Source organism: Anolis sagrei, chromosome 3 (genome assembly GCF_037176765.1).
Source record: "Anolis sagrei isolate rAnoSag1 chromosome 3, rAnoSag1.mat, whole genome shotgun sequence".
Taxonomy (NCBI): Eukaryota; Metazoa; Chordata; class Lepidosauria; order Squamata; family Dactyloidae; genus Anolis; species Anolis sagrei.
In genome coordinates, this window is record NC_090023.1 from 32,910,813 (window position 1) to 32,929,316 (window position 18,504).

Below are 18,504 nucleotides of genomic sequence, written 5' to 3' on the forward strand. Positions count from 1 at the left end.
GTCATGTTCTCATGGGACTTTGTTTCATTGGTGCCTCTTGGAATCCTACTTTACAGTGCTATGTTTTATTGATCTTTGGAACATTACTTGCTTTTATAAACTTTTCATCTTTTACTTTTTAATAAGCTACAAAGACTTCAGTCTGTGTGCAGTTTTGATGATTTCAGCAAGGGGAATCTATTCTGAGGTGCGACACTCGGGCTCTTTTAATGAGCCTGAGTCATAGTGGGCTTGTGGTAGCTCCCACAAGGACCCTGTCCACATTCTCAGGCTGTACAAATAGAAAAGGATCCATTATAACTGAGCAAACAGGAGCCAGCGTTAACACTCTTGGACTGTATCAATGATGGTATCAGAGTTGTAACAGATCTGAATGATTTCATTTGCAAAATGCTATGCAGATTATTCACATGATCCTGTAAAATCATCTGCATTACCTTCTTCTGGCCCATAATGTAGCAGACCTCTCACCACTCCAGACAGTTCCATTGGATACCGCCTTGCAGACATAAGGGAACCAGCAAGGAATAGTTTGTTTGTTGTCCACACTGTATGTTCAAGCTCATCTTCTGTCAGACAGACTGCAACAGTCTTCTGGCATTATTTCTTGATCAGCCTTCTGCTAGCAGTGATCTAGCAGTAAACTCCAGGCAGTTGCTTCATATCAAAATCACCATCACCCCATCTAGCACAGGAAACAAGGCCCCAAGTGTGGCTCACAGAATGAATGGGTCCAGATATTTTTTTGAGACAGATGTGATGTCATCATAGAGACCATGAAATCCCAAGCCACTCCTGATTGAATGCTCTCAGAACCAGAAGGCAATCTCCAAGACAACTCTGGCTAATTCAGAAATGGAGACAGTTGAACAGCATACACAATCAAAACCTGGTGATATGATACAGTGCCTGGTCAACTACATCTACCCTTCTGCTATGTTGTGCAGAGAGATCCCCCACCCAGCTCATCCACAAAGGTGTCAAATTGGCATACCTATACAGAATAACATCCTGGATAGCTGTTGTTTTTCTGTTGCCAGCTTGGCATTCATCAGTTGTGATAACAGTGGGAAGTAGCAGCCAGTAATGAAAGGACCTCCTCTGTTCGGATATCAGCCAGCATGCCAACCCAAGGTGCTTTAAATGACTTTAGTGCTAACTTTCTATCGGCTTGGGGGATGCTGGTCTGCCTTCCTATTTGAGCAAGGAACCCCACAGAGTCAATGTTCACGCTATTACTTTCAAGAAACAGTGACATTTTATTGATTGGTCTTGGACTTATCTCCGCACAGGCTATCTTGATTTCCCCACAACAAAGTTCATACCTACATTTTGAAGGAAACTGGTTCTTGAAGTCGCTGTCCATGGATGATTCCGTAGACAAAGGGCAAATGAAAGATTTCCTTGCTCACTTTCTCTTGTAAAGGGATGCCCAATGCCCAAAGTGATCAGGCCAGATGCTGAGAGATCTCTCCTATTAAGGCCCGGCACCTTGCTGAAGGTGCAGGAAACTCCACAGGCTGCCACTGACCAGCGGTAGATCAGTATCTCTGCATGAGTTCCTAGAATGGAATACTTGGCTTGAAATGGCTTGTCCAAGCTTGGATCTTGCTGGGACCAACTATAAACACTTCTTGCTTCCAAGATTCCCTGGTGGTAATAAACTTAAAGTAAAAATGTCTCCCTTTCCCTAGGTAAAGGGGCAGGCCAACTTACTGCTCCAAACCAGAAAGGATTTCCTTTAGCTCCACTCTCGTAAAACCAACACGAAAATGGCATTTCTCAAACTGTGGGTGAGATAGCCTAATAAAATGATCTGGGACCTATACAATTCCATTACAGTTTTCTAAGATCTACAGAGATACTTGCAGGAACACCTCAGCAAGCGAGAGTCCAAAAGTGGCAGGCTAAAACTCGGAACCTCGCTCAGTGACTGATGAGAAACTCCCTTCTAGGCACACAGAACACTGGGCTACTTGGAAGGTGCTGAACAGACTGTGCTTTGATACCATGAGATGTAGAACTAAGAAATGGGTCTTCAGAGTGGAGTTCACAACATGCAAGTGTGGAGAAGAACAAACCATAGATCACCTACTATAATGCAGTCTGTGCCCTGCCACATGTACAATGGAGGACCTTCTTACAGCACACCAGAAGCACTTGAAATGGTCAGCTTCTGGTCAAAGGAAATTTAGTATAATGGCAAGTTTTTCACTTGGTAGATTTTTTAAGCATAATAATAATAATAATAATAATAATAATAATAGTTTTATTTTTGTATTCCGGCTCCATCTCCCTGAAGGGACTTGGGGCGGCTCACATGGGGACAAGCCCGAACAATATAATTTAAAATATAGCACAGTAAAATTCGTAAAACAACATCATAAAACAATATAAAATGAACAACATCATAACAGGGTATAAAAACACCAGAAGCCTGATATGGTAAACATTTACTGGACTTGGGTGAGCAGGCTGGTGCAATCAGTTGTAAGGACAAGGTTGATGGATAAAATGCAAAAGCCAGATGACAGAATTAGGAGTAGAAGGGCAAGATGAAGTGAGAACACTATATCTATGGACGGGGAAAGTAGTAAAGTGCACGGACTAGACCTTGGGTCATAGCAGGGGGCCAAATTGCATTATAACTGTATTCTCAATTCACTTCTGACATGATATATAAAGAAATAAGTGTGATAAATAGTCATTTATTTCAGTCGAACCTATAAGACTCCAGTACTGATGGAGCTCATTATCTACTATTACACACTGCATTATGAACTACCTTAAGCAGGATGATGTTCCTTTCTGTACTGGACAACTAGGGATAGAGTGTTGTGGCACATCTATCAAAGATGGAGTGGCATATAGCACACTTCAGATGTTATATAGCAGCAGTACAGGCGTGATGCATGTATACCTGTATGTCAAGGAACAGTTGTTCAAGACCATGGACATGGGAGAAGCTGTCACTGATGTGATTCAGAAGGCAAGGTAAACTGTTCCTCCTTCAGGCAGATTCTGGAATTAAGTTACTGCAAACTAGTTAAGTCCATCAAATTTAATAAAGCCATCCAATTTCATTAGGAATTTTAAAAGTTAATTGATAACCAAATTGATTGTAATTTGCTAGTCTCTAATAGATAATAACTTTGGCAAAGAAGGATTGATGGGTGAAAACATGTCTTGTCTTTTCAGATAGAAAACTTACAAATTTATTTTAATGTATATGAGATGGTAGCAATTCAGTCTGGTATCTGACCTGTAGTTGTCTACCTTTAGATATAACAACCTGGTTTGCTTGACCTTGATATATTAGTAGCAGCTGTGGTTGCTGTTAACAGTTGGCACCTAAGAAGAATGACTGTTCCCTCTAAATGTAAAAGAACCTCATGCCTGGCATTGTTTCAATAAACTAAAGCATGAACTCCTTCTCACCCTGGATTCAAAGATTTTTCCCTCTAATAATGACAAACCTTAACCTAAGGATATAGAGAAATTCAGGTTTCCAATGCGATCACGTAATAATCTGTAAACTAGAGTGGCCAGATTTTTTAAAAATTGGATTTGTTTTGACTTGAAGCCAAAATAAATTGGCTCTATATCAAAGAACGATTTTCTGTCCAGAGATGCATGAGAGTAAAATCGTCTGACTATAGTAAGTGATACAAGTTTTGAAATAGAATTGTCTTTAGCTTGAATAAAATTATGACAGGCTTTTTTGTGCATTAAGCGATACTATTAGCTAAATTGCTTCTTACATCCTATTTAGACATAATTTGTCAAATTTGAAAATAAGGTGTCATTTTGAAAAAAAATGCTCATGTTTTTCCCTCTCATTTTCCAGCCTTCATGCTAAACGATGCTAGTGAAGATGGAAAGGAGGAGACTACGCTGCTGTCACAGGTACTCAAATTTCTGTCTCACTTCCAGAAAGTTGTTAACAGATCTAAAGGATAGCTAGTTTTTATAGTGTCTTGATGTATTGTTTATTGCTTGTTGTTAATATTGTTTTAACTGTTTTTAATTTGCTTTAGGTGTTGTATTGTTGTGTTGTGTTTTGAGGCCTTGGCCTACGTAAGCCGCATTGAGTCCTTCAGGAGATGCTAGCGGGGTACAAATAAAGTTAATAATAATAATAATAATAATAATAATAATAGTGCATGATATCTGCTTAGCCTTATAGTGAGGGCCTATTAGAAATCAAATAAAGGTGTGCTGCAATTTTATTTTTGGGGTTTGGTTTTGTGATTTGTTTTGTGTACTCCAGATTGTTTTCATTGGGATACAGTTTAAACTTTCATGGTTAATCTAGGTTTGCTGTTTTCTTGTGAGTCCTTTTGTCATTAGTTTTATGATCTCATAGGAGAGGAATCATGTTGGATGGAGGTCTTATTGCAATGGTTCTCAACCTGTGGGTCCTCTGGGTGTTTTGGCCCACAACTCCCAGAAATCCCAGCCAGTTTACCAGCTGTTAGGATTTCTAGGAATTGAGCTCCATTGGCTGCCGTTTATTTTCCAGTCCCAATTCAAGGTGCAGGTTATCACCTACAAAGCCCTAAATGGTTTGGGACCCTCCTACCTTTGTGACCGTATCTCCCGCCATGAACCATCTCGGGCCCGCCGATCTTCCGGGGAGGCCCTTCTCTCGCCCCTGCCAGTCTCTCAAGCTCGCCTAGTGAGTACAAGGGAGAGAGCCTTTTCCGCTGTGGCTCCCCGACTCTGGAACTCACTGCCTGGAGAAATTAGGAAAGCCCCTTCCCTAGAAATCTTCAAAAAGAACCTTAAAACCTGGCTCTTCCGCTGCGCCTTTGATGAGTAGGTATATAATCCCATATGATTGCTTTGCCTCAAAGTTTTGTCATTGGAGTATACATCTCCCCTTATGGGAAAGCTTGCTTCCACAACTCCTGCTAAAATGAGCCCTCCTCCGTAAATTACCTGCTTCCCTCTTTTATCTCACCCGACTTTTTAATTAGTTTTAATCAGTTTGTCCTTTTAATTACTACATGTTGCCCACCCATTATTATTTTGCCTGTGCATATTCTTTCTTTTTCATATTGCTATGTATTCATGTGTTTTATGTAACTATGATGTTATTGTTTGTTGTTCGCATTTTCGGTTTGTGTTTTTGGTTTTTCTTTATTGTAATTGTCATTTGGACTTGGCCTCATGTAAGCCGCTCCGAGTTCCCATTGGGGAGATGGAGGCGAGGTAACAAATAAAGATTATTATTATTATTATTATTATTATTATTATTATTATTATTATTAGGCCAAACCATCTGGGGACCCACAGGTTGAGAACCACTCCCTTATTGCATGGTTATTTCCAGAGAATACATTTATGAAAAAGTGATGCTATGTTACACTAAAACTTTGAAAACCTTGTGTGTTATGTTTATGTTAAAATGGGTGTGTTTGTTTTCATTCCATTCAATTGAACCTACTACAGTGAGCCTTTGGTAGTTGCTGGTACTTGGTTCCAGGACTCTGCTATCAACAGTACTGCACAAAAGCAAAACTAAAAACTATACCCTAGCCACCTTCCTGCCTGCAAATTCCACATGATAAAGATTATAATCTCCCTTAGATGGCTGATGTGTGTTTAAAAGAAAAAGAAAAAACAAGAAACCACAACAATGACTATTTTCTTATTTTCGGTCAGACATATATTGGAGAAACAGACGTTCCCATACTTAACAGTACTGCTCTGAATTTGCTGCTTCCCTGGGGGCCATCAGTCTGCTGTTCAGACACTCTTATCATTCCCCTTTTTCCTCCAGTGACCTTCATTTCTCAGGATGTACTCTCTAAAAAGCGAAGAGGGGAAAAATAGAAATCCTGAGACAAAATTGGACGAAAGGGATATTCACAGCACATTCAAAGCACCTGGCAAGTTCTAAAGAACAGACCTTGTTATAGGAGAATAAAGAAAACTGCTACAAAATATTGCCACTCTGAGAAAGACTTACCTTAAAATAGTGTTCCATATTGACTTAGGAACTTAAATCTACAGAAATGGCTGTTTCCATTGAGTTGGGGCAAATGCTGCACTTCACCAGAAGATCAATTCCTTTGCTGACTAGATATATTAGTCCTGTTACATATACCTACCAGGAGCCCCTGGTGGCACAGTGGGTTAAACCGCTGAGCTGCTGAACTTGCTGACCGAAAGGTCACGGGTTCCAATCCGGGGAGCAACATGAACTCCCGCCGTTAGCCCCAGCTTCTGCCAACCTATCAGTTCAAAAGCATGCAAATGTGAGTAGATCAATAGGTAGTGCTCCGGCGGGAAGATGGTGGTGGGGTAGAAATAAAATTACTATTACTATTATTATTATTATTATTATTATTTTACTGACACAAAATCGCAGTATGTCACAGCAAACAAGATATATATGCTGGATTTCGTATTATTATTATTATTATTATTATTATTATTCTCAAATTAGTTTTATTCCTTGTGTGGAAAATATACTATTCTCTATTTCTGGCCCAAAAACACTTGATAAAATTTGGAAAATTATATTATCTACAAAATTATTCCTTATTTTATTAGTCTCGTTACATCTATGAACCCCATCCCTAACTTCTCTTCTGGCACACTCTTATCATCCTCACCTTCTTTCACTGTGATTTTGGCAATAAATGTGTCACTGCTATTACTTTCAATTTCTTTTGGCCTTTTCTCTTCACCCACCTCTTCTGTCTTCTGCACACCTTTTCTAGAACCTGGAACTGCATGACTGTACACTTTGCTAACCTTGCTTCTGCTCATTGTTCAGTTTTCCTTGCTGTTTTTATTCACATGTCTTGCTCAAATTCTCAAATTCCCCCTTTCTCCCTCTCCTTTCACTTTTATGCCTACCACTCCCTCGCAAGTTCTCACTCTCCTGTCTCCCTTGTCTGAAACCATTCCTTCTCTCTCTCTCTCTCTCTCTCACACACACACACACACAAAATACACCCCTCCTAATACCATAAGGGATTGTGCCATAAGGAGCTTTTCTTTGTTGTCCCTACAATCATATTTCTATTCACACTTGCCCATCACTTTGGGGAGGGACACTGTGGGGACTAACATGGCAACTTTTCATGCTCTCCTTCATTTTTGTCTTGGGAAAAATTTCCTGAGTTTTGGAGAAAAGGTACTTTATGTTGTGGCTTGGTTTTGTTTTTGGTTTTTTACACAAAACACATTTTTACATAATTAATATTAATTCGTTGTCTCTGGTTTCTTATTTGCAGCACCAGTATTGTCATTGAGAGTACACTAACATCCTATCAGTTATCATAAACAGCATAATATTATCAGAGAACTGTAGGAAAGCCAACAGCTTAATAATAATGTTTTAATTGGTGTTTGTATTTTTAACTGTGTCGTGTGTCTGTTTTTTGCTGTTTTGTGGGTGTTTTGTTTAGATTTCTGTTATTATATAATTTTGTCTGACTATGTTTAGTTTAATTTATTGGTGTCAGGTTTAATTTACTGATATTAGGTTTTTAATTTGATGTTAGGTTTTAATGTGTGGGGATTTTTTGGGATGTTATATTAGTATTGTGTGTTTTATGTAGGTATTGAATGCTTGTCATTGTTATGTTGGAATCTGCCCTGAGTCCCCTCAGGGAGATAGGGCGGAATACAAATAAAGTTTATTATTATTATTATTATTATTATTATTATTATTATTATTATTTAATCTGTTGTTCCCAGTCCCAATCTATTGGAAGAGACAAGTGAGAATTACCTGCCTCTTCCTGTGAATCAAAGTAGGGAACAACAGATTAAAATGCAGGAACAAAATGATACATAACACTTAAAAACACAAACACCAATTAAAAATGCATAATCAGTAAAAGAACATAATATCATTTAAAAAGGTACACATATTAAAAACAACCAATTCATCATTTTAAAACTTGTAATTTAAAAGCAATCAGGATAGACTTGCTGGAAGAGATTGGTCTTTAGTGCTCTTTTAAATGCAGACAGCGTATGCAGCTGTCAAATCTCTTCCAGCAGGTCATTTCACAATTTGGGAGTGGCTGATGAAAAAGTCATCTGCTTAACGTTGCCAGCCTGGTCCTGGCAACTGTCCCACAGAACTAGCAAGTATGGGAGGCATTATATCGGAGAAGACAATCCTATAGATAACTTGGACCCAAACTATGTCCAGCTTTCAGCATAATACTTTGTACCTTTCTAAGAAACTAATTGGCAGCCAGTAGAGTGATTTAAATAAAGGTTATTTAGTCCTACAACTCTAGGAAGAGACACAGCTGGTGTATCAGCCAAAACCTTTTAGGAAGCACTCCTGGCCATCAAATCTAGCTGGGTTGTCTTTTGGAGTGGTTGATGCCGAAACTTCCCAAGCTGTGAATAAACTTTCATGGGGATTGTAACCTCACCCAGGACTGGTTAATCTATCTGCAACTTTGGGTTAGAACCCTATACAGTAAGTGCCTCCATCTTGTCTGTGTTCAAATTCAATTTGTTTTTCCTCGTGCAGCATATTAATAATAAAAAACTTTATTTATATTACGCCCTTTCTCCCCGAGGGGACTCAGTGTGGATTCCAACATTACTTCATATAGGCATTCATTCAGAGGCGATATACTATGCTGGTGTCATTTTACAAGGCATACAGAATATATTTGTGGGCCATTGGCACAGTGGTAGCACCCATGCTTCCACAGTATGTCTCCCAGTAGTTTTAAACAACAACAACACACTTTATTTCTATTTCACCCTTCTCCCCAGAGGGACTCAGAGTGGATTACAGTATCACAGCAGACAAAGGCAAACATTCAATGCCTTGTTTACAGACATACAGTAAGACATACAACATAAACAAAGGCGAAGACTGCTCCTTTCATTTCTGGCTTTGGAGGTGGTGCTCATTTCTGGCTCTAGGAGGTGCTCTTTCTCCATTTTTCAAGCCAGGAGCCTGTGATGTTGTTTCCTGATCATGTGGCTGGCAAGACTGCTTGGGGTGTCTCTGCCTTTTCCCACTGAAGGGTACCTATTTATTTACTCACACGTTTGCATGTTTTTAAACTGTTAGGTTGGCAGGGAAGCTAGGGCTGACTGATAGGAGCTCACCCTATTTTACAGATTTGAACTGTTGACCTTTAGGTCAGCATATTCATCGGTATAAGGGTTTAACCCATTATGCCACTGTGGCACATACATCATTGAGGATAGATAGCACATATAACATTTCTTTTTTTGCGAAGCAGTTATCCCCAAGAGCCACCATCTGGAGCCTACCTGAGAGATAGGACTGAAACTCCTGAGGCATATTACCAGCTATTACCAAATCTTTCAGATGTTCCAGAAAGGTACCATGCTTGATGATGGTATCAAACACTTCTGAGAGATCTAAAAGCACTAGTATTTCCCCCTAAGTGTTCAGATGAACACTTATGGGGAAGGTTTAGCACAACTGGTAAATCGTCAGCAATTGTATGATCTATCAACCAAAAGGTTGCACGGTCGAACCCCGGGTTTGGCGTAAGCTGCCAAATGACACTGTAGCCCATTGTTTACCTAAGCAATTCGAAAACAGCTTTAGCTGTAATTAGAGAAATTAGGTACTGCTAAAAAGCGGGGGAGGTGTTTATGACACCATAAAGAAAGAAGTTCAGAAAATGCTGGGTGACCAAAAGGAAGGAGGAAGTCCTGACAGCTCATCGTCATAGAGGATAGAGCAACAGCACCCCCTGGACTCAAGCCCAACCTTCCAGCTGGACACTGAATAAAAAAACAAACCACCTCCTTTTGTTGTCTGTCTGTGTATTGTCTACACGAAACGGCATTGAATTTTTGCCAAATATATGTACTGTGATCCACCCTGAGTCCCTTTCGGGGTGAGAAGGGCGGAATATAAATAAAGTGTTGTTGTTGTTGTTGTTGTTGTTGTTGTTATCTGGTAGGATGACAATAGTGGTTTTAACTCTGTCCTGATCTGAAGCTAGCTTGAAATAATAATAATAATAATAATAATAATAATAATAATCTTTATTTAAACCCCGCCACCCTCTCCTCAAGGGGATTTGTGGCAGCTTACATGAGGACAAGCCCAACAATATAGCAATGCAAATAAACAACATAAAACAACAGTAAAATATAAATATAAATATAAAAATAAAATACAAGAAACAATATAAATAAACATCAAGTAATGTAAAATCACAATAATTTAAACACAGAAAATAAATCACAGTGGGCAGGGTTAGGGTACTTAGTACCTGAAGGCAAGAAGATGAGGATTCCATATTGAGTGTATGTGGGTGTGTTTCAAAAAATAAATTTTAGAATCTGATATTAAAACGACTGGATATTTTCACATTTAAGACTTCCTAGCACTGTAAAAAATATGAGGGATTATGTGGGCTTAGAAAAACCTCTGTTATTCAAGACTGTCTGGAGTTGGAATACAACTGCCCTCTGAATCATCTTGCTCCATGAAGGAAGAGTTGACACTGGTCTATAGTTGTAAAAGTCCAGAGGATCCGGGGAGGACTTTTTAAAAAAGAGATTGTACCACCACTTCTTTTAAATTTCACTGCCGTGTAGACAGATGGGGTAATAATAATTCGTTGCAGCTGAGTTCTAACTGCATTCTCGCTTGGGCTGACCAGCCAAAAAAGACAAAAGATCGAGGGAACAAGTTGTCCTTCTTACTCTTCCTAGTAGTTTGTTCACGTCTGTAGTTCTTGCCAACTGAAATGGGTCCTGTGTAATTCTACTCATGGAATTGCTGGATACCCCATGGTACAGCATTTAAATTGATTCTTATGTGAGAGATTTTATCTGAGATATGATTATTCAAAGCATCACTGCAGAATACTGTAGAATAGGAGTTGGAGTTCAGCAGAATGGGAATTCCCATATGCTATGCATGCAGACGTGAAGGCATTCGTATCTGCACATATTGCCACCTTAGATGTTCTCTAGATCATGAATCTTGTCAGCTATAAGTCAGGTTTTCTTTCATCTGTTCTCTAATCAATCGTGATTGTTACTGTTGTGTAACAACTGAATACAATAATTTTATGGTCATTTTTGTTGCTTTAATGGTAGTTTATATATTTTTGCAGTTTATATTTTTTGCATGTTTAATTTTATGTACATTTTTATGGAAGTTGCCTTGTAAGAGTATTTATCCTAAATATTTTACATATACTACCTTACATGTGAAGGCTTCGCTCTGTATTCCAAGAGCACAGTGTTTAAAGATTAATCACACTTGGATGCTTCTCTCTTTTCATTTCAGTCTCTATTTTAGAATATAAATAATAAAGTACCTTAGTATAGTTTATATTATAAATATTGGTAGGCTCATGCAATTCAGTCTTATTTTTATTTTATAAAAGGTAGTAGTTTTCTTTGCAACAAAAAAGTGCTAAGAAAAAAATACAAATAGTCTTTTAAAAAACCCAATATATAAACATAGTGAAGCTGCCAGAAATAATTACGGGAGAAAAACAATCCAAGATGCACAACGTAATCTGGCAAAAGACGTTAACAACAAAACATTTAACTTTGCATTGGAAGCAAAATAAAGAAAGTGAAAACTGTGTCCCTAGGAAAACCCTTTTACCCACTCTCCTTAATGTACTAAAAGGTTTCTTTCACTAAAGATACACTTGTCGATTAAAAACAAGCCACACAAAATAACTATGTCGACTTATATTTGGGCCATTAGTGCATTAGGGACTCAGTGCAATGGCAGAGAAAAGAAGCAGAAGCAAGAAGCACCCCCACCTTATTGTTCAAACCATAGAAAGAAAAGTAGCCCTCCTTCCTCGCCTTTTTTTTTTGGCTTGAGCAGAGACCCAGCAACAATGTGGGAGAGCCATTTGTGTTATTGAGGCAGAGCAAAGTGCAGAAGGTTCTCTGCAGACTTCTTCCTGGTGATGATGTCCTTACTGTGCTTCCTTGCCCAGGAGAAGGCAAGGCAGCTTCCTACTTTTCTATCCAGTGATGGAGCAGTTGCTCTGCTTTGACACCCAGAGAAGGCAGGATGGTTTTCCTTCTTCTCCCTGTCAGTGAAGCGGTGGTGACAGCAGCTGTTCTTCCCTAAACAGAGACTATTGTGTGTATGTGCACACTACATCCTCAGTAGGAAGTTGATGGCAATAGAGGTAATTCTTTCAGATTCCTTGCTTGAAGCCTAGGGCTATTGTGTGAATAGGTGATAAGCAAAATTGCCTATATAGGATCTGTGGATATGGGGGTCTTACTGTAGGCAGAATATAAATATAGTAGTAGTAAATAAGGTTAATTATTATTGGGGTGTTGTGTGATTTCCAGGCTGTATGGCCGGGTTCTAGCAGAATTTTCTCCTGACGTTTTGCCTGCATCTGTGGCTGGCATCTTCAGAGGATTATGATGCTCTGAATATGCTGTCAGAAATATTAAATATTAACTATATGTTTTTAATTACAAAAATGTGACTCAAGCAATGACTCAGCAAAAGCTGTAGCTCAATATAAGCAGGCGTGCCTGTAGCTTAGCAGTCCTCAGTCTGTAAGACAGTGGTTCTCAACCTGTGGGTCCCCAGGTGTTTTGACCTACAACTCCCAGTAATCCCAGCCAGTTTACCAGCTGTTAGGATTTCTGGGAGTTGAAGGCCAAAACATCTGGGGACCCACAGGTTGAGAACCACTGCTGTAAGAGGTTTTTGTGGAAGAAGGGCCTCAGTGTGTTAGGTAGACCTCAGTATGAAAGGCCTCTGTGTTAGTTTGCCTCAGTATATGAGAGGCGTCAGTCTGAGAGAGCCCTCAGTGTGAGAAGGCCTCAGTGGGAGAAAGGCCTCAGTATGAGTAGGCCTGGTGTGAGAAGCTTTGGTGAAAGAAGCCCCAGCTTGAAGACCATTGTGTGTGAAGGCTGCTGTGTCTAAAAAGCTACTGTTGGAAGCTCCTGTGTAACTTTGGTGTGAGAAGAGGCTCTCTTAGAGTGAAGCTGTTGATCTGCATGAGAAAGAAGCCCAGCATGGAAGCAAAGAAAGAAGTACAAATAACTTTATTTGTGTTCAGTGTATTGTCGAAGGCTTTCATGGCCGAAATCACTGGGTTGTTATAGGTTTTTCGGGCTATATGGCCATGTTCTAGAGCAGTGGTTCTCAACCTGTGGGTCCCCAGATGTTTTTGACCTTCAACTCCCAGAAATCCTAATAGCTGGTAAACTGGCTGAAATTTCTGGGAGTTGTGGGCCAAAAACATCTGGGGACCCCAAGTTGAGAACCACTGTTCTAGAGGCCTTCTCTCCTGACGTTTCGCCTGCATCTATGGCAAGCATTCTGAAGATGCTTGCCATAGATGCAGGCGAAACGTCAGGAGAGAAGGCCTCTAGAACATGGCCATATAGCCCGAAAAAACCTACAACAACCCATTTATTTGTGTTATTTGTGGTGCTGGGTCACGCTGCTACTAATAAGTTGCTCTGCTGTGCATTGATTAGGAGGGCCTTTTGTTATTAAGCCCACTCACCCAACAGATGCCAGCCACAGATGCAGATGAAACATCAAAAGAAAATGCTGCTAGAACATGGCCATACAGCCCAGAAACCATACAATGCTCCAGTGATTCTGGCCATGAAAGCTTTTAACAATACATTATTATTATTAGTTGTAGTTGTAGTAGCCATAGGGTAGTGATGCCTTCCTTTTTTCAGACCCAGAGCAATAGTCTGGGTCAAGTTTGTTTCTATCCAGTACATTGTTATTTATTACTTACTGTATTTATATACCGTCTTTCTAACCCTTAGGGAGACTCAAGGCGGTTTACAACATACTAATGGTGAAAATTCAATGTGAACATACAGTACACAAAGAAATCATAATAACTAATTACTACATATAACTATGAACTTAAAATCAATTAAAACAGTGAAACATAAGACACATGTAAAATAATAGTTCACCACCCAAAGGCCAAAGAATACTTAGGGTATCTCACCTGTGTTTGCTTGTTTCGGAGCAACTATGTCCACTGCCTTCCTCCATATCTTCACAATCTAACATCCACAATCATCTGCTTGATTTAAGAACACTCATAATATGTCATGCTAGAAACTTCTAATTGTCTTTAGAAACTTTTCAAAAACATTTTTAGTTTCTCCATGAAGAACGGTTGGTTTTGTTTATGTGGAAGATCTTTTTATACATTGTAGAGAAATTCAGAAAGGCTGAGTCTGTTAGGACATTCTGATTCAGTATGTCAATAAAGAAGGAAATCCAGAGAGTGAATTGAAAAGTCAGAGTGGTTGTGGGTCAGCAGAGGGCCTCAGTTATCTGGATTCGGTGCATGAACAATGTCTTTAATATCTGGGAGAGTGAGCATGTGCCATAATTTAATGAAAAGAATCAAAGAAATGTTTCTCGTTGGCATTAATTACACTGTTTGTTTTCCAAACCTATAGGCAATCCCAACAAGCACATGCTATTTCAGTTTGTTTAGTGGTTGTCGAATAGCTGCTGAGATATTTTTAGAATTTGGTTTCCTGGGTGATGGTACTGTGAACTCTTTGCTCTTTAAGCACAAAGCTTAAATTCTGAGACAAATATAAATAAGATTGAATTACTGGCTTTTGTTTTTCCCTTTGCAGCAACATTTTCATATTTATTTAGGATACAGTGTAATTTAGATTGACTACTTGCATATGTATGTCATTATAGGGTAGTAATCCCTTCTGTAATCTGCATTAATTCACCCATTTTGTGATTTTTACTACTCCTTTGTCCAAATCCATTGTAAGAAAAGTTTTTTTATGGCGAGTTTCTTAATTGTGGATTATTATAAACCAATATAAAATTATTTGAATTCATTTTCCATTTAATACGTTCAGTTAAGATGGGGGTAGTCTAGCACAGTGATTAATAATAATAACTTTATAGGTTCTTGTGGGTTTTTTCGGGCTATAGAGCCATGTTCTAGAGGCATTTCTCCTGACGTTTTCGCCTGCATCTATGGCAAGCAACCTCTGAGGATGCTTGCCATAGATGCAGAAGAAACGTCAGGAGAAATGCCTCTAGAACATGGCTCTATAGCCCGAAAAAACCCACAAGAACCTAGTGATTCCAGCCATGAAAGCCTTCGACAATACAATAACTTTATATGTCACTCAATTTCTCCCAGGGGACTCCGAGCAGATTACAGTATATGTACTAGCACAAACACAGAAAACATTTAATGCCTTGGTAGACTGAGACAGACATTCATAGACAAAAGCACAGGCAAAGGCTTTCCCTTTCATCTCTGGCTTCTGGAGGTGGTGCTCAACTCTGACTCTCAAGAAGGTGTTCATCTCCATTTCCAAGCTGAGGAGCCTGTGTTGTCCATAGACACCTCCTGGTTGTGTGGCCAACATGTTTGCTTGGAGCGCCTGTTTGCCTTCCCACTGAGGTGGTGTCTATTGATCTACTCAACATTTGCATGTTTTTGAACTGCTAGGTTGGCAGGAGCTGGGCCTAACAGTGGGAGCTCACCCCAACACACAGATTTGAACTGCCAACCTTCAGGTCAACAAGTTCAGCGGCTCAACAGTTTAACCTGTTGCGCCACTGCGGCCCTATTAAGAATACGAACATGTAGTTAAAATCGTACCTTAGCCTAGCTGATTTTTAGTTCCCATTCTTTATCTACGTTCTGTACGAGGATAATAATGGTATCCCAACATTGTGAGGTTTTGATGGATATAACTGAGATGCTGTTTTGAAGCCTGTTAAACACTTCAAATGCACAAATGTTGGTAACAATTTTTCAATATATGAGGGCAAAAATATTGGTACATAAATTGTGTTTGTCAAGCATACTAAAACTGGCTAATATATATTGGGTGCCTGAATGCTTTGTTTATGTGTATGTCATTATATTGTTCCATTGACATTTTCTTTCTTCATATAGACAGCTGAAAAAAGTGGAAACCCAAGTCAAATAAGCCAAGGTAAGAAAGCCTTTCATTACTCCAATTTGTAGTACTCTTGAATCATGTATGTTTCATACATTGTTAGTTTATTCTGTGAAATACAGTTTAGGACTGTTGGAGAAATAGTTGACAGGTTTGAAATTCAAGATTATAAATTGCTTTTCCTGTCATAAAAAGATCTCTGAATAAGACTGTCCATCACATTTAGGATCTTGCTTCCCAGATTTCGCAATCAGATTAGGACATGGAAGAAACCATGTCCAGTAGGAACCATGTTTTCCTGTCGTAGTCCCTGTGAATCGCACATATGATATCTCAGCGCTTGCGCAATAGCTTTCGGAACCTTCTAGAATAAAGAAAAAAGCATTTGACTCCCAGCTGGCCCCACCCACCTCGCCCCGAGTATAAATAGCCCGTGGGAGGGGCCAGCCGTCAGTTCTCTTTTCCGCGCTCCACGGAATAGCTTGGGAACCCTTGTTCGTGTCTGACTCTTTGACTCCTATCGGACTGATCATTCCTTAACAGACTTGGCTTGGCTTAATTGACGAAGGTATTGGACAACGTTTTGAACTGTTTTTCTCCCGCTGGTTTGGACTCGGACTGTTTGACCATTCGAACCTCTCCAGCCCTCGACCCGGCCCGGTTTTCGACGACCCGTCATGTCTACTACCTCTTTTAAGAGGTGTTCCAACTCCTCTTGCCCCAATACCTTCCCTGATACTGACGGCCACTCTCTATGCTTGGCCTGTCTGGGCGAGGGGCATCTCGCCCAATCTTGTGCAGTTTGCTTGGCCTTCACTGCCCAAACTAGAAAGAACCGGGAAGTGCGCCTTAAGGCTGCTTTGTACGAAAAGGCGCTTCTCCCTCAACCCTCTCCTGGGCATACTGGGCCCTCTCCCGGCCCCAACTTACCTTTTTCCCTTCGGGATGATCCACGGGCCAAAAAGAAGGCCAAAAAGCCTAAGGAGAAGGGCATCCAAGATGGCGGCCGCCCTCTCCTGCAGAAGAAAACGACCGCTAAAAGAGCGGGAACCGCGGGCGAGGCAACCGCCCCCCCGCCCCTCGCCGGGAGAGCTTTGAGCACCCTTTCACGCCCTCTGCCGGCCGCCGAAGCTCGCACAAGCTCCCCTGCTGCGGCTCCCTCAGCCATGCAGCAGGGTCTCGAGGACTCCGCATCGCGTTCGCCGATGCCTCTGCTCCTGACTCCCGAGACCTGCTTCCCTCCGGCCTCGGGAGGGACGCCGCTGATGCCCGCGTCCCTCTCTCCAGGGCCTGATGTGGCTTCGATCCCGGCCGGGATCCAGAGCGCCAACAGCCCAGCCACGAGCACTGATCTGCCTGCGGCCCCGCCTACACAGCAGGCCGGCAGGGACACCCCGCCCACCCATGCGGATGCCGGAGCTCCGCCCACCCAGGGCTCGAGCGTCCCGGCTCCTTCGGATGTGGGCCCTGCTACTGGGGCTCTGTCTACACAGAGCCTTGCCATGCAAACAGGGAACTACGGTCCCGTGATGCTGCCTCCGCCTGCAGATCCTCACGTGATGCTGCCCCCACCAGCGGACCCTCCTTCACCCGGGGCAGGGTCGCACAGATCGAGCCGCTCTACGCGCCATGCAAGTAGGCGCAGGCGGCGTTCTCGATCCCCATCCCGAAGGAGCGGAGGCTCCCGACGCCGCCGACGTCATGCCAGGAGCAGGACACGCTCGTCGTCCTCGTCTTCCTCCTCTTCCTCCTCCTCCTCCTCCTCCTCCCCTCCGCGCAGGAGGCACCGGCGCAGTTCAAGGTTCTCGCGCTCTTCATCCCACCGCCGAGGGGCTTATACACCAGCCCATGCGCCTCCACCTGGGTGCTGGCAGCTGGGCCCGACGGGTCAACTGGTCTACGTGCCCATGCCCTCGCATCTTGGGATGCCTCCTGTTACAGCAGCACCCCACCTCCTGTCTGCGCAACGGATGGCTGGGCTGGTTACCACAACACCTGCCAGGCCCGTGGCCTCTGTACCTCTTACAGACCCCACCCCTTCAGGTGGGGCTTTGGACTGCAACCCTGTCCACACACCTGCAGCGGACCCTCAGATCGGCCCCAGCTCTGCGGGCACGTTGGCCCTAGCATGCCATCCTGCTGCCGCCCCGGTCACGGCCCCGCCCGCACCGCAGGCCGCTTTGACCCCACTCATGGTCCCTGACACGGACCTCCCTGATCCAACGACTCACGACGACGGGGAACCACAAGACTCTGACTCGGATGCTGAGCCGCATGAGGCTCCTCAGCCGCTGGGGGGTGAGGACAATGTCTTACCTGCAGACTTTAATAAATTCGCTGCTTTAGTGGAACGTATGATTAAGGCTTTGGAGATCCCCGCTCCCAAACCCCCGGAGCACGTGGAGGATCCCATGTTCCCTTCGGAGGAACAGAACGTGGTTGTGTCTTCCACCCTCCCTCACCTCCCATATCTACTGAAATTGGCTAAAGTTATTGATATGCCCCCTTCGTCGGTACCGGCCGTGCCTAGACGCCTAGATTCTATGTACAAGATAGATATGGCTACTGCCAAATGGGTTTTAGCCC

The 18,504-nt window shown here is 41.9% G+C and overlaps 1 protein-coding gene across 1 annotated transcript in view; it reads left to right on the forward strand.

The window, feature by feature from the left end:
* The window catches only part of B3GLCT (beta 3-glucosyltransferase), a 146,167-nt gene that overhangs the window by 22,967 nt on the left and 104,696 nt on the right, over nucleotides 1-18,504 (forward strand). Inside the window, exons 2-3 of the mRNA XM_067466595.1 lie at nucleotides 3,848-3,906; nucleotides 15,915-15,954. Of these exons, the coding sequence (XP_067322696.1) occupies nucleotides 3,848-3,906; nucleotides 15,915-15,954 (99 nt within the window). The remainder of the gene's footprint in view (nucleotides 1-3,847; nucleotides 3,907-15,914; nucleotides 15,955-18,504) is intronic.